Source organism: Microcaecilia unicolor, chromosome 1 (genome assembly GCF_901765095.1).
Source record: "Microcaecilia unicolor chromosome 1, aMicUni1.1, whole genome shotgun sequence".
NCBI lineage: Eukaryota > Metazoa > Chordata > Amphibia > Gymnophiona > Siphonopidae > Microcaecilia > Microcaecilia unicolor.
In genome coordinates this window covers 726,896,068-726,911,098 of record NC_044031.1, presented here as the reverse complement: position 1 = coordinate 726,911,098, position 15,031 = coordinate 726,896,068, and the positions used below count along the sequence as shown (strand labels likewise).

The window sequence follows — 15,031 nt, the reverse complement described above, 5'->3', positions numbered from 1 at the left end:
TGCTCGCCCCGGTACCTCCAGAGGACGGTTTCAGGAAGCCCGTCGGTACCGCCCGGGCAGGTCGGGCTCCTCTGCCCCCTCTTCCTTCAAGAGGAACTTCTCCCCCAAGCAGCATTCCTTTCGCAGAGACCGCCGTCCCAGAGGTGCTCCCTCCGGTCCTCCCCTAGGGTCTTGTACCCAATGACGGGGCCTTGGTCCACGCCCCAGTGCAGATTGGAGGACGGCTGTCCTCGGTTCGGGACGAGTGGACCACAATAACTTCAGACGCTTGGGTGCTGGAAGTCATCAGAGACGGCTTCAAGCTAGAGTTCTGCCGACCCTTAAGAGACGGGTTTGTACTCTCTTCCTGCAAGTCTCCGGTCAAAGCTGTGTCAGTGCGGCAGACCTTGGACAATCTGATCCGCCTGGGTGCGGTCGTTCCGGTGCCAGAAAATCAGCTTGGCAAGGGACATTACTCCATTTACTTTGTGGTACCAAAGAAAGGAGGTTCTGTACGGCCTATCCTCGACCTCAAAGGGGTCAATCAGGCACTTTCGCATGGAGACCCTCCGCTCTGTTATAGCGGCAGTGAAGGCAGGAGAGTTCCTGGTATCCTTGGACATCAAGGAAGCGGACTTGCATATTCCCATCTGGCCTCCTCATCAACGCTTTCTGCGTTTTGCAGTACTGGGCCGACACTTCCAGTTCAGAGCCCTCCCGTTCGGGTTGGCTACTGCTCCGCGGACCTTCTCCAAAGTAATGGTGGTCATCGCGGCCTTCCTGAGGAAGGAAGGAGTACAAGTCCATCCTTATCTGGACGACTGGTTGATCCGAGCCCCCTCTTATGCAGAGTGCGGCAAAGCTGTGAACCGGGTGGTTGCTCTTTTGAGCTCCCTGGGGTGGATCATCAACTGGGAGAAAAGCCAGCTGCGCCCAACTCAGTCCCTGGAGTATCTGGGAGTTCGATTCGACACCCAAGTGGGCAGAGTGTTCCTGCCAGACAATCGGATTGTCAAGCTTCAGGCTCAGATGGACCAGTTCCTAGTAGCCTCTCCTCTTCGGGCTTGGGACTATGTGCAGCTGTTGGGCTATGACGGCCACGATGGAAGTAGTGCCCTGGGCCAGGGCTCATATGAGACCACTACAACACTCTCTGCTGCAGCGCTGGACTCCGATGTCGGAGGATTATGCTGTGCGCCTTCCCTTGGACCCAGCAGTGCGCAAAGCGCTGAGCTGGTGGACGCAGACAGACAAGTTGTCTGCAGGAATGCCTCTGGTGACCCCGGAGTGGATTGTCGTCACGACGGACGCCTCTTTGTCGGGCTGGGGAGCCCACTGCTTGGGAAGGACAGCGCAGGGGCTCTGGTCTCCTGCAGTGGCAAAGTGGTCTATCAACCTCCTGGAACTCAGAGCCATTCGGTTGGCGCTTTTGGAGTTCATCCCGGTACTGGCGTTGAAGCCTGTACGGGTCCTGTCGGACAATGCCACGGCTGTGGCCTATGTCAACCGCCAGGGAGGTACCAAGAGCGCCCCTCTAGCCAAGGAGGCCATGAATCTATGCCAGTGGGCGGAAGCGAACCTGGAACAGCTGTCAGCGGCCCACATTGCCGGGGTCATGAATGTCAAGGCGGACTTTCTCAGTTGCCATACCTTGGAGCCCGGAGAGTGGCAGCTATCTGCTCTGGCGTTCTTGGACATCACGAAGCGCTGGGGCCAGCCGAGCCTAGATCTGATGGCGTCATCGGCCAATTGCCAACTGCCGCGCTTTTTCAGCAGAGGACGGGACCCTCGATCCCTGGGAGAGATGCTCTTCTCCAACAGTGGCCGACACAAGAGATTCTCTATGTGTTCCCGCCCTGGCCCATGTTGGGCAGGGTGCTAGACCGGGTGGCAAAGCATCCGGGCCGGATAATCCTGGTGGGTCCGGATTGGCCCAGACGTCCCTGGTATGCGGACTTGATCAGGCTCTCAGTGGACGAACCTCTGCGACTGCCAGTGGAGCAGGGCCTGTTACATCAGGGTCCCGTGGTGATGGAGGATCCCTCCCCCTTTGGTCTTACGGCCTGGCTATTGAGCGGCAGAGTCTGAGGAAGAAGGGCTTCTCAGACAAGGTCATCGCCACTCTGCTGAGAGCGAGGTAGCGCTCTACTTCTACTGCTTACGCCAGGGTTTGGCGTACCTTTGCAGCGTGGTGTGAAGCAGGTTCACTTTCTCCATTTACTGCTCCAATTTCTTCAGTGCTGGCGTTCCTGCAAGAAGGTCTGGAGAAAGGCCTGTCGCTCAGTTCCCTGAAAGTCCAGGTAGCGGCCCTGGCTTGCTTCAGGGGCCGCCTGAAGGGTGCTTCCCTGGCTTCGCAGCCAGATGTGGTGCATTTCCTCAAGGGAGTTAAGCACCTGCGCCCTCCTCTGCACTCAGTGGTGCCTGCGTGGAATCTCAACCTGATGCTAAGAGCCTTGCAAAAGCCGCCTTTTGAACCCTTGTCGAGGGCATCTCTGAAAGACCTGACGTTGAAAGCAGTCTTTTTGGTGGCTATCACTTCAGCCAGAAGAGTTTCCGAGCTCCAGGCACTCTCTTGTCGAGAGCCCTTTCTGCAGTTCACTGAGGCAGGAGTGACTATTCGCACAGTGCCTTCCTTCCTACCCAAGATTGTTTCTCGCTTCCATGTGAGTCAGCAGCTCTGTCTCCCTTCCTTTCATAGGGAGGACTACCCAGAAGAGTATTCTGCTCTCAAATATCTGGATGTGAGACGGGTCATCATCAGATACTTGGAAGTGACCAATGATTTCCGGAAATCGGATCATCTGTTTGTCCTGTTTGCAGGTCCTCGTAAGGGTCTGCAGGCTGCTAAGCCTACAGTGGCAAGATGGGTCAAGGAAGCCATTGCAGCGGCTTATGTGGCCGCGGGGAAGGTGCCGCCTATCCAGCTGAAGGCTCACTCCACTAGAGCTCAGGCGGCCTCGATGGCAGAGGCCGGGTCCGTCTCCTTGGCAGAGATATGCAAGGCGGCAACTTGGGCATCGGCCCATACATTCTCCAAGCATTACCGCTTGACTGTGGCTGCTCGGGCGGAGGCCCGGTTTGGAGCTTCAGTGTTGAGGTCAGGGATTTCAATGTCCCGCCCTGGGTGAGTACTGCTTCGGTACATCCCACCAGTCTATGGATTGATCAGCATGATGATATGGAAGATAAAATTATGTATCATACCTGATAATTTTCTTTCCATTAATCATAGCTGATCAATCCATAGCCCCTCCCAGATATCTGTACTGTTTATATTCTGGTTGAATTTTAGGTTCAAGTTTAGTCTTCAGTTCCTTCAGGAGGACTTCGTGTTCAAGTTTTTTCACTTGGATTCTTCAAGAGTTGAGACGAGTTTGTGTTACAGTGAGCTGCTGCATTCCTCTCCCCTCCGTTTTACGGGGCTGGATTGAGACTTAAATTCTGCCGGCACTCCCTCCCACTTCGTGCGGCTGTAGGGCAGCTTTGTACCCCTCCCGCTTCGGCGGTGTTAGGGTCAGTCAGCTCCTCCCGCGGTTGCGGTTGCAGGATAAGCCAGATCCCCCCGCATCGGCGGGTGTGGTGTCCCTCCCCCGCTCCGCGGGGATGAGCTGGACTGATTCCCCTCCCCCACTTGTGTGGGGATGAGCTGGGTTAATTCCCCTCCCCCGTTTCGGCGGTGGTGAGCTGGGCAGAGTGTCCCTTTGTGGGTGTAATTCTCTAAGTGCTGAGTCCTGCGGATGGAGCTTTGATATCGACATACTGAGGAGTTTCCGGCAGCACATGACCACATATAGGGAGGCAAAGTTTGCTCTCTATCTCCACCTGCTGGTAGATGGACACAACCCACCAGTCTATGGATTGATCAGCTATGATTAATGGAAAGAAAATTATCAGGTATGATACATAATTTTACCTTAGCTTCTCTCACTCTTCCACCCACACACATACACTATTTCTCTCTCTCTCTCTCTCTCTCTCTCTCTCTTTCTTTTCAGTAGAGGCAGGTCTTGTCAGACAAATCTGATTAATTTCTTTGACTGGGTGACCAGAGAGTTGGATTGAGGGAGAGCACTAAATGAGGTGTATTTAGATTTTAGCAAACACTTTGACACAGTTCTGCATAGACGACTAATAAATAAACTGAGTGCCCTCGGTACAGGCCCTAAAGTAACTTACTGGGTTATGAACAGGTTCAGTGGAAGGTGACAGAAGGTAGTGGTAAATGGAGCTCACTCTGAGGAAAGGGATGTTACCAGCGGTGTGCTGCAAGGTTTGGTTCTTGGGCCGGTTCTTTTTATCATTTTTGTAAGTGATATTGCTGAAGGGCTGTTTGGTAAGGGTTGCTTCTTTGCAGATGACACCAAAGTCACTAGGGTTTAGGATCACTCACAGGAGGCAGTCAGGTGGTGAGATTTCCCCTTGAAACTGTCATTGGCCTTGCTGCCACTTTCACTTCAGCCAGGAACATAGTTTACTGCATTTCTCTTAACAGCAATTTTATCAAAAGAAATGGGCGTTTTTTTTCATCTACATCAGCTTTCTCTTACAGCTGACTTATCCATAAAAGAGGTAGTTCTATAACGGGGTACCACCATTTCGATGCCATCATAACACTGCTAGTGAACCTATTTTATAAGGACACTAAGGACTAGATTCAGTAAATGGCGCCCAAACTTGGGCGTCAAAAAAATCTGCGCCAAGAGCTATTCTATAACCATAAGTACATAAATATTCCAATACTGGGAAAGACCAAAGGTCCATGAAGCCCAGCATCCTGTTTCCAACAGTGGCCAATCCAGCTCACAAATACCTGGCAAGATCCCAAAAAAGTACAAAACATTTTATACTGCTTATCCAAGAAATAGTGGATTTTCCCCAAGTCCATTTAATAATGGTCTATGGACTTTTCCTTTAGGAAGCCTTCCAAACCTTTTTAAAACTCCGCTAAGCTAACCACCTTTACCACATTCTCTGGCAACAAATTCCAGAGTTTAATTACACGTTAAGTGAAGAAACATTTTCTCAGATTCGTTTTAAATTTATTACATTGTAGTTTCATTGCATGCCCCCTAGTCCTAGTATTTTTGGAAAGCGTGAACAGACGCTTCGCATCTACCCGTTCAACTCCACTCATTATTTTATAGACCTCTATCATATCTCCCCTCAGCCGCCTTTTCTCCAAGCTCACGAGCCCTAGCCGCTTTAACCTTTCCTCATAGGGAAGTCATCCAAGCCCCTTTATCATTTTTGTCTTCCTTCTCTGCACCTTTTCTAATTCCACTATATCTTTTTTGAGATGCGGCGACCAGAATTGAACACAATATTCGAGGTGCGGTCGCACCATTGAGCGATACAAAGGCATTATAACATCCTCATTTTTGTTTTCCATTCCTTTCCTAATAATACCTAACATTCTGTTTGCTCTCTTAGCCGCAGCAGCACACTGAGCAGAAGGTTTCAACGTATCATCAACAATGACACCTAGATCCCTTTCTTGATCCGCGACTCCTAACGTGGAGCCTTGCATGACGTAGCTATAATTCGGGTTCCTCTTTCCCACATGCATCACTTTGCACTTGCTCACATTAAACGTCATCTGCCATTTAGATGCCCAGTCTCCCAGTCTCCCAGTCTCGTAAGGTCCTCTTGTAATTTTTCACAATCCCCTGCGATTTAACAACTTTGAATAACTTTGTGTCATCAGCAAATTTAATTACCTCACTAGTTACTCCCATCTCTAGGTCATTTATAAATATGTTAAAAAGCAGTGGTCCCAGCACAGACCCCTGGGGAACCCCACTAACTACCCTTCTCCTTTAAGAATACTGACCATTTAACCCTACTCTCTGTTTTCTATCTTTTAACCAGTTTTTTAATCCACAATAGAACAGTACCTCCTATCTCATGACTCTCCAATTTCCTCTGGAGTCTTTCATGTAGTAGATTGGTGAGGCAAGAATTTCCCTTTACTAAATCCATGTTGACTATTAATCCATGCTTTTGAATATGCTCTGTAATTTTGTTTTTAATAATAGTCTCTACCATTTTGCCCGGCACCGACATCAGACTCCCCATTCTATAATTTCCCGGATCTCCTCTAGAACCTTTTTTAAAAATCGGCATTACATTGGCCACCCTCCAATCTTCCAGTACCTCGCTCGATTTTAAGGATAAATTACATATTACTAACAATAGCTCCAGAAGCTCATTTTTTAGTTCTATCAGTACTCTGGGATGAATACCATCCGGTCCAGGAGATTTGCTACTCTTCAGTTTGTAGAACTGTCCCATAACATCCTTCAGGTTTACGGAGAATTCATTAAGTTTCTCCGACTCGTCAGCTTCGAATACCATTTCCGATACCGGTATCCCACCCAAATCTTCCTCGGTGAAGACCAAAGCAAAGAATTCATTTAATCTCTCCGCTATGGCTTTGTCTTCCCTGATCACCCCTTTTACTCGGTCATCTAGCGGTCCAACTGATTCTTTTGCCAGCTTAATATACCTAAAAAAAATTTACTATGTGTTTTTGCCTCCAACGCAATCTTTTTTTCGAAGTCCCTCTTAGCCTTTCTTATCAGCGCTTGACATTCCTTATGCTGTTTCTTATTATTTTCAGTTGGTTCCTTCTTCCATTTTCTGAAAGATTTTCTTTTAGCTCTAATAGCTTCCTTCACCTCACTTTTTAACCACACCGGCTGTCATTTGGTCTTCCATCCTCCTTTATTAATTCACAGAATATATTTGGCCTGGGCTTCCAGGATGGTGTTTTTGAACAGCATCCACACCTGATGTAAAGTTTTGACCCTTGCAGTCGCTCCTCTAAGTTTTTTTTCACCGTTCTTCTCATTTTATCATAGTCTCCTTTTTTAAAGTTAAACGCTAAGGTATTTGATTTCCTATGTATACTTACTTCAAAGTTAATATCAAGTCCGATCATATTTTCATCACTGTTATCAAGCGGCCCCAGCACCATTGCCTCATGCACCAGATCATACGCTCCACTAAGGACTAGTTCTATAATTTTCCCTTCTCTCGTCAGCTCCTGTACCAGCTGTTCCATATAGCTGTCCTTGATTTCATCAAGGAATTTTACCTCCCTAGCGTGCCCCGATGTTATTTTTTTTTGTTTTTTGTTACATTTGTACCCCGCGCTTTCCCACTCATGGCAGTCTCAATGCGGCTTACATATTGTATACAGGTACTTATTTGTACCTGGGGCAATGGAGGGTTAAGTGACTTGCCAAGAGTCGCAAGGAGCTGCCTGTGCCTGTAGTGGGAATTGAACTCAGTTCACCAGGACCAAAGTCCACCACCCTAACCACTAGGCCACTCCTAGTCAATATCGGGGTAATTGAAATCACCCCATTATTATCATGTTGCCCAGTTTGTTTGCATCCCTAATTTCCTTTAACATTTCTGCAGCTATCTGTTCATCCTGGCCATGTGGACGGTAGTACACTCCTATCACTATCCTTTTCCCCTTTACACATGGAATTTCAATCCACAGTGATTCCAAGAAGTGTTTTGTTTCCTGCAGAATTTTCAATCTATTTGATTTAAGGCTCTCCTTAATATACAGTGGTACTCCTCCACCAATTCGATCCACCCTATCACTACGATATATTTTGTACCCCGGTATGACAGTGTCCCACTGGTTATCCTCCTTCCACCAGGTCTCAGAGATGCCTATTTTATCTAATTTTTCATTTAGTGCAATATATTCTAACTCTCCCATCTTATTTCTTAGGCTCCTGGCATTCGCATTTAGACATTTCAAACTATGTTTGTTTTTCCTATTTACATCATGCTTAGTACTTGACAGAATTAATTTGCAATCTTTTGTCTGATTTTTATTTTTATTTAAGGACACTTGATCTACTACGGTCTCTGTTGCAACCTCACTATCAGGATACCAGTGCTCTGAGTTGTGCGCCGTTTATAGAATAGAGCAGTGGTTCCCAAACCTGGTTCTGGAGGTTGTCAGGATACCCACAATGAATATTCATGAGAGAGATTTACATGCACTGCCTCCACTGCATGCAAATCTATCTCATGAATATTCATTGTGGGTATCCTGAAAACCTGACCACAGGACCAGGTTTGGGAACCACTGGAATAGCACTTAGAGCCGATTCCCACACCAAACTTTGTGCACAAGGATTTACACTAACTGAAATCTGGTGTAAATCCCAGTGTGTAAGTTAGACACAGACCCCCAGTATTTAATAATACTGCACACATGTTTAGTGAGCTCCCCGACCCACCATGTGTGGATCTTTATAGAAAAGCACCTAGCAAGATGCATACACAAATCCTAATTGGAGCCAATTAACTGCAATAAATGCTTGTTAGCACTGGCTTCCAGTTTATTTTAAGGGTTCAGTTTAAAATACTCTGGGGCTCATTTTCAAAGCACTTAAACTTACAAAGTTCCATAGGAACCCATGGAACTTTGTAAGTCTAAGTGCTTTGAAAATATGCCTCTATGTCGTATTAACAAGGTTGTCTACTCTGGCGTTCACTCTTATTTGGCCTCAAATATTATTCCATACATGTCCACAAGATCCCTGCGTTCTGTAGATTCTCTTCGACTCGTTCTTCCCTTCCCTCAGCATGCCCACTAGGAAACCCTTGCAGACCTTTTACTGTCTTACCCCCTCTTTGTGGAATAGCCTCCCTCCTGGACTTCATCTGGAGCCTTCTTTTTGTAGATTGAAGACTCATTTTTTGAACACCATTTTGCACAAGTGCTGTAGAACTTCCTGGCCACTAGCTGCGCTCAGTGTGGAGATTTCTCCTCGTTTCTTTTTTTTTGTTTGTTTCTGTCTCTCTCCCTTTATGTATGTGTGATTCTTTCCTATTTTACTATGGCGTTCTCTTTCTGATCTTATACTTGTTTTATGCTGTATTGTACACTGCTTTGTCCTACTGGTTAGAAAAACCAGTATATCAAGCTATACCAATAAACATAAACATATAGAATCCAGGGGTAAGCGCACAAGTATTCTTACAGAATACAAGCATATCCCAGCATTGGTACACTTAAATGTTGGAGCTAGCATTTGCAACAAGTCTATAGCTCGCATAAACGTTAGCTCCTAGAAGTGACATTTACATGCACAATGTACAGTATTCTCTAAGTCGCTTGCATAAATGTCAATCCTGCCTATAGTCTGCCCATGATCCTCCCATGTTTATGCCCTCTAACAATTACATGCTATGGCACTTGAGCACATAATTATATAATCATGGTTAGACGCATAGCCGCCATTATGTGGGTGTGTGCACTTCCCTGTCTGGATGGCAGAATTCTATGAATTAATGTGTACACAGTCTCCAGAAGAAACAGGACTATAGCCTACTGGTTAGTGCAGTGGACTTTGATCCTGGGGAAATGGGATTGATTCCCACTGTAGCTCCTTGTGACTCTGGGCAAGCCACTTAACCCTCCATTTGCCCCAGGTACAAATAAGTACCTGTATATACTATGTAAACTGCTTTGAATGCTGTTGCAAAAAAACACAGAAAGGCAGTATATATCAAGTCCCACTTCCTTTCCCTTCCCTCCTTAAATAGTTTCAAAATACTTTGCAATTGTTTAAACATTTAAGGCCTCTTTTACCAAACCGCGATTCCTGGCACGGCAATGCCAACAAAGCCCATTCACTTTGAATGTGCTTCGTCTGCATTGCCACACAGGAATTGCTAGCGTGGTTTGGTAAACCTCTGAAAATACATTAGTATAATGGGGGGTTTCCTTTGTTAATTCATAATTTGTGTTCAAAGTGTCCTCCTTCAACCCTGACACATCCATGAAGTCTTCAGTGCACTAAGCTTTGGCTCAATGATTTCTGGGGTTTCATTAATTAAGAGCTCAACTGTTTTGCAAGCTTGATGTACTGGAGCTCCATCCTGTTGAAAAGTAAAGTACTCTGAAATGTTAGGAATTTCAGGCAGAAGTTTCTGTTGCAGTAAGACGTTTTTGGCTTATTTAGAAAATTTTGGGGAGCCCATTTTTTTCTAGACACTGTACACAGTAGGCACATAAATTTAACTGAGTTGTTATAGAATGAAGGAGGGGGGAGGGAAGCAGCTTTCAGAGGACACTGGTCAAACACCTTTCCCTTATATAAACTATCTAGTCCTCAGCCTTTTCATTTTCATGGCATCACAATCTCACAACCCTCTACCACATAGGCAAGTTTAGGGCCATTTGTACTTCATTTATCACACACAAGGGCTTCATCACTACATGCTTCCCAGGTTGACTGGAACTAGGTATGCTGCAGAGGTAATGTTCATTTCCCCAAGGGCAGTCCCAGTCATCACCAACGATCCTTGTATGTGGCCCTTGGCTGAGGTCAACTCCTGCAATTACAGGGCTAAGGGGTTCTTTTACCAAGCTTCAGTAAAATGTGCCCTGTGGTAGCAGCAGGGGCCGATTTTGCCATGGATCAGGGCCCTTTGTACCGCAGCGGGTAAAAAACCTCTAAAAAAGACATGGGCATATGGTAAGATTATTCTTACCGCATGACCATGGGGAGAGAGCACTTATCGCCACCCATTGAGGTTGTGGTAAGAGCTCCTGTGGTAACCCGGTGGAAACCGGTTAGTACCGTGGTAGAAAATATGAAATTATTTTCCGTAGCACCGAAAATGGTACATGCTCGAGATGGAACTATCGCCGGCGGCCGTGTTAGGCCAGCAGTAGTTCCAGGTTGCCGTGTAGCAGCCCTTTAGTAAAAGGGCCCCTAAGGTTGTAGATATTAAAGAGGGGGTGAATCCCCAAATGGGGCAAATGAAAGCTTTTGTTGTTGGATGCCATCTTTGGTTCCAGTTGAGCTGGAAGGCGAAAGGAGCAGGAAGAAATCTGCCAAACTAAAAAAAAATAAATAGATAAAAAATAGGGGAGCTCTGAGTATCTTTATTTCCATGTGAATAATTTTTTGAGAGTTTGAAAATATATTTCCAGATTCTGTATAGGTCGCCAAAGTTGGGTGTGCATTTGTGAGCACAGATCAGATTTGCATGTAAATTCATTATCTAATTAGGTGCTAACAATCAGTTGTCATTAACAAGCATTTAATTGGCAGTAATTAGGAGTTACATGCAGATCTGCCCTATGCCTGATTCTATAACATGCATGCCTAAATTTCATTTCTGGCAACTCCAAAGGAGATGTGGCCATGGGACGGGTACAGGGCATCAGAGGCATTCCCAGAAATTAGGCGTGATGTTATAGAATACCTGTATTTGTGGGCCTAAATGCCATCAGTTGGGCACAACTATTTACACCAGCCTTTGACGGGCATAATGGTCATGGCCAAAGCTAGCGCAGAATGCGTGCCAAGCCAGTATTCTGTAAAAGCCATTCTGCACAGAGTGCCCTTTGCAGAATACTAGCTTACTGTGGATTCTCCTGGTACCTCTGTTTGGGTACCATTGATTGAATCAACCCCGAGGGACTGGTGGCCAAATATATCTAATATAATAAAACGCACCGTGAACGTTCTGAAGACAACGTTCTGAAGTCACTCAAACATTACTTGAAGGGTTCGTGGATTCGTGGTGTGAAGCCAGCCAGGCTGCCAGCCGTCTCTGCCCCGCCCTCGCGTCAAACGTCATGACGTCGAGGGCAAACGTCATGACGTCGAGGGCGGAAAAAAAAAACAAACAAAGCGCAGCGTCAGGGAAGGAGGCGGCGCTCCCGACGTCTCTAGCCTTCCCTTCGCTGTGTTCTACCTTCTTCTGACGTCAAGGATGACGTCAGAAGGCGGAACACAGCGAAGGGAAGGCTAGACGTCGGGAGCGCTGCCTCCTTCCCTAATGCTGCGCTGCCGGAACCGCCGCCACGGAGGTAAATTTAAAAAAAAAAAAAAGGGATGTTGGGGGGAGAGAAGAGGGTGGGCAGTTGAACAATGGGAGCGGGAGGGCAGAGGAGAAACGACAGCAAGGATGCGAAGGGGGGGGGGAAGAAGAGGGCGGGACAGGCTGGGACATGGGAGACAGAAGAGCATGGATGCGAGGGGGGATCATGGAAGGGAGAGAGGGGAATTGCTGGAAAAGGATCAATGGAGGGGGCAGGGGACAGAGAAGCATGGATGGGCATGGATTGAGATGGCAGGGCTCAGGGAGAGAGGGGAATTGCTGGAAATGGATGAATGGAGGGGGCAGAAAACAGAGGAGCATGGATGGGCATGGATTGGGAGGGCAGGGCTCAGGGAGAGAGGGGAATTGCTGGATAGGGATGAATGGAGGGGACAGATGGGCATGGATGGATATGGATTGCAGGACAGGCCTCAGGGAGAGAGGGGAATTGCTGGATAGGGATGAATGGAGGGGGCAGGTGACAGGAGCATGGATGGGCATGGATTGGGAGGGCAGGGCTCAGGGAGAGAGGGGAATTGCTGGATAGGGATGAATGGAGGGGACAGATGGGCATGGATGGATATGGATTGCAGGGCAGGGCTCAGAGAGAGAGGGGAATTGCTGTATAGGGATGAATGGAGGGGGCAGGTGACAGAGGAGCATGGATGGGCATGGATTGGGAGGGCAGGGCTCAGGGAGAGAGGGGAATTGCTGGAAAAGGATGAATGGAGGGGGCAGGGGACAGGTGGGCATGGATTGGGAGGGCAAGGCTCACACTCTCTCTCTCATATACAATGTCTTTCTGACTCTCACTCTCACACACTCTGTCTCACAATGTATCACATTCACTCTCTATGTGCCACACAGTCACTCACACACTCGCTTAGTCTCATACACTCACTCTCACAGAGAATCTGTGTCTCACACACACTCTCTCTCTCGCACACACACACACACACACACACTCTCTCACACTGTGTCTCACATACACACTTGCACACACTCTCATTCTCACACACACACACTCTCACAAACACACTCACACCCAGACTCACTCTCTCTCTCACACACACACACTCACACTTTCACTCTGTCTCTCACACAGTCACTCTCACATACACTCTCCCAAACATACACACTCCGAGGAAAACCTTGCTAGCGCCCGTTTCATTTGTGTCAGAAACGGGCCTTTTTTACTAGTCCTTTTATATTAGAGAAAACATAATATTTGGCTGCTATGCATCTCCTAGAGGCCAAAACTAGTGGAGGTGAATCAACCCCATTGATTATAATATTTTGACTCCAACAGAATCTTCACTACTGGACTACACAAATGTAGTCAGATATACCTAAAAGGAGATTGGAATAAATAGAAATTATAGGAAAAATAAAGGAAGCATAATCTACAAAAGTCTTTGTATCTTGATGCTGAATCATTTCTTTGTCCAATAATTTACTTCTTAAATGTATTTTTCTTAAAGATGACTATAGACAATGGGACAGCGAAAGAAGGGAGCCTATTAAGCAAGGTCAAACCTACCAACCTCCTACAGGAAAGGTTATGTATTCAACTACATTTCAAGATGAGTTCATTGACAGGGGGTTGGTGCCCACAATAAGCTGTAAACCTTCAAACGCTATCAAACCATGTGTGATCCCTTTTAATGGAGCCACAAGCCATCGCATATCCTATGTTCCTCATGTCCCACAGCCAAGGTTTGTGAAACCAAAGGAAGAATATAAGCCAAGCAGTCAACCTTTAGAAGATATTACAACCCATCGTCTCAATTTTAAGGGTCTCCTTGGAGAGCTTACCAAAAGCTGTAAGCCAGAGCAAGGTAAAATTGGGAGTGATGCTCGCTTTGACGGTACTAGTGAGTTCCATGATAGTTTTCAGCCATGGTCTGTCTCCTTGCCTCAGTTCCATAAGTTTCCTGATTATGTTGCACCTTCTACTCCAATGGACATGGATACCACAACTCATATAGATTATATTCAAAAACGTCTTTCTCCAGTTGGCCCCTTTAAACCTGTTTCTCAAAGAAAAAAATGCAATGCTCCTTTCCAATCAAGCACCACCATGAAGGAAGATTTTAGAGCTTGGGACAGCAGTCGGACAGGAATTATTAAGAGGGATGAGCAAATGCCCAAACCAGATGGAAAATTTAGTGGATTAACAACATTCCAGTCTCACTATGTACCACATGAGATAACTCTAACACAGAGCTGTAAACCTCCAGTGATGCCTCTTCACACATCGGTTCCTTTTGAAAGTGGAACAATGTATCGTGCAGAATACACACCCAAGAAACCAGATATCTGCCCTGCAAGCTATCCATCTCCTCCTGGATTTGAATTTGAAAGAACAGATGAGCATGGGCACAAACACTTCCGTGAAGTAACTCCACAAAATGATATATTTTCTGTGCCTAATGGGAATCCTCTCCCAAAAGAAGTAGCTGTCATGTCATAAAGCAAATTAATAGCTTGCCCAAAGGCCTCATCTAAAGAAGGCTGAAGAGTACAAATTCTGAATTTACATTCTATAATCCCCCAAATTATGCAGTTAAGTCAAATAAAGTATGCAATTTAGATATAAAATCTAACCAGGTCATGTGTACATTTTGAATAGCAAAAAGAGAAAGATTTCTCTTTTTCCATTGGTCTACATGCTGAAAACATATTTGAAAAAACTGTAAATTGTAGCTGTTTTAAAAGCATGACTACTAATTGTGCACATCATTGCAAAGCAGTATTCAAATAATTGTAACTGTAGTCACAAGAAAACAGCACAGAATAATAACAAAATAAAAAAAAATTTCAATAAATTGAAAGAATAAATTGGGCACCCCTAAATGGATCCTTAACTACTACTTAACTACTACTACTATGAAACTACTACTACTACTACTACAATTACTACTACCAAACATTTATTCAATGCTACAAGAGTACATAACACAGTCCCTGCTTCATGGCACTTAGTCTAGTCAAGACAGACAAGGCTAAGCGTATCTGGGTTAAAATCAATAAGACCGTAACTGAAGAGAACACAGTTGAAGATCCTAAAGCAGTCCATAAAAGTGGGCCCATAGGTAGGATGTAATCTACAATTTATATAATTGAGTAAAGCTATAAGAAATCAAAGCTCAGCCCCTCCGAAACGTCATGATCTGTGTTT

General features: G+C 46.0%; 1 protein-coding gene across 1 annotated transcript in view; it reads left to right on the top strand.

Moving 5' to 3' along the window:
- SAXO2 (stabilizer of axonemal microtubules 2) overlaps positions 1-14,740 on the top strand; it is a 63,754-nt gene extending 49,014 nt beyond the window's left edge. The window contains exon 4 of the mRNA XM_030190425.1: positions 13,332-14,740. Within this exon, the coding sequence (XP_030046285.1) occupies positions 13,332-14,323 (992 nt within the window). The 3' untranslated portion in view covers positions 14,324-14,740. The remainder of the gene's footprint in view (positions 1-13,331) is intronic.
- Positions 14,741-15,031: the final 291 nt, after the last annotated feature.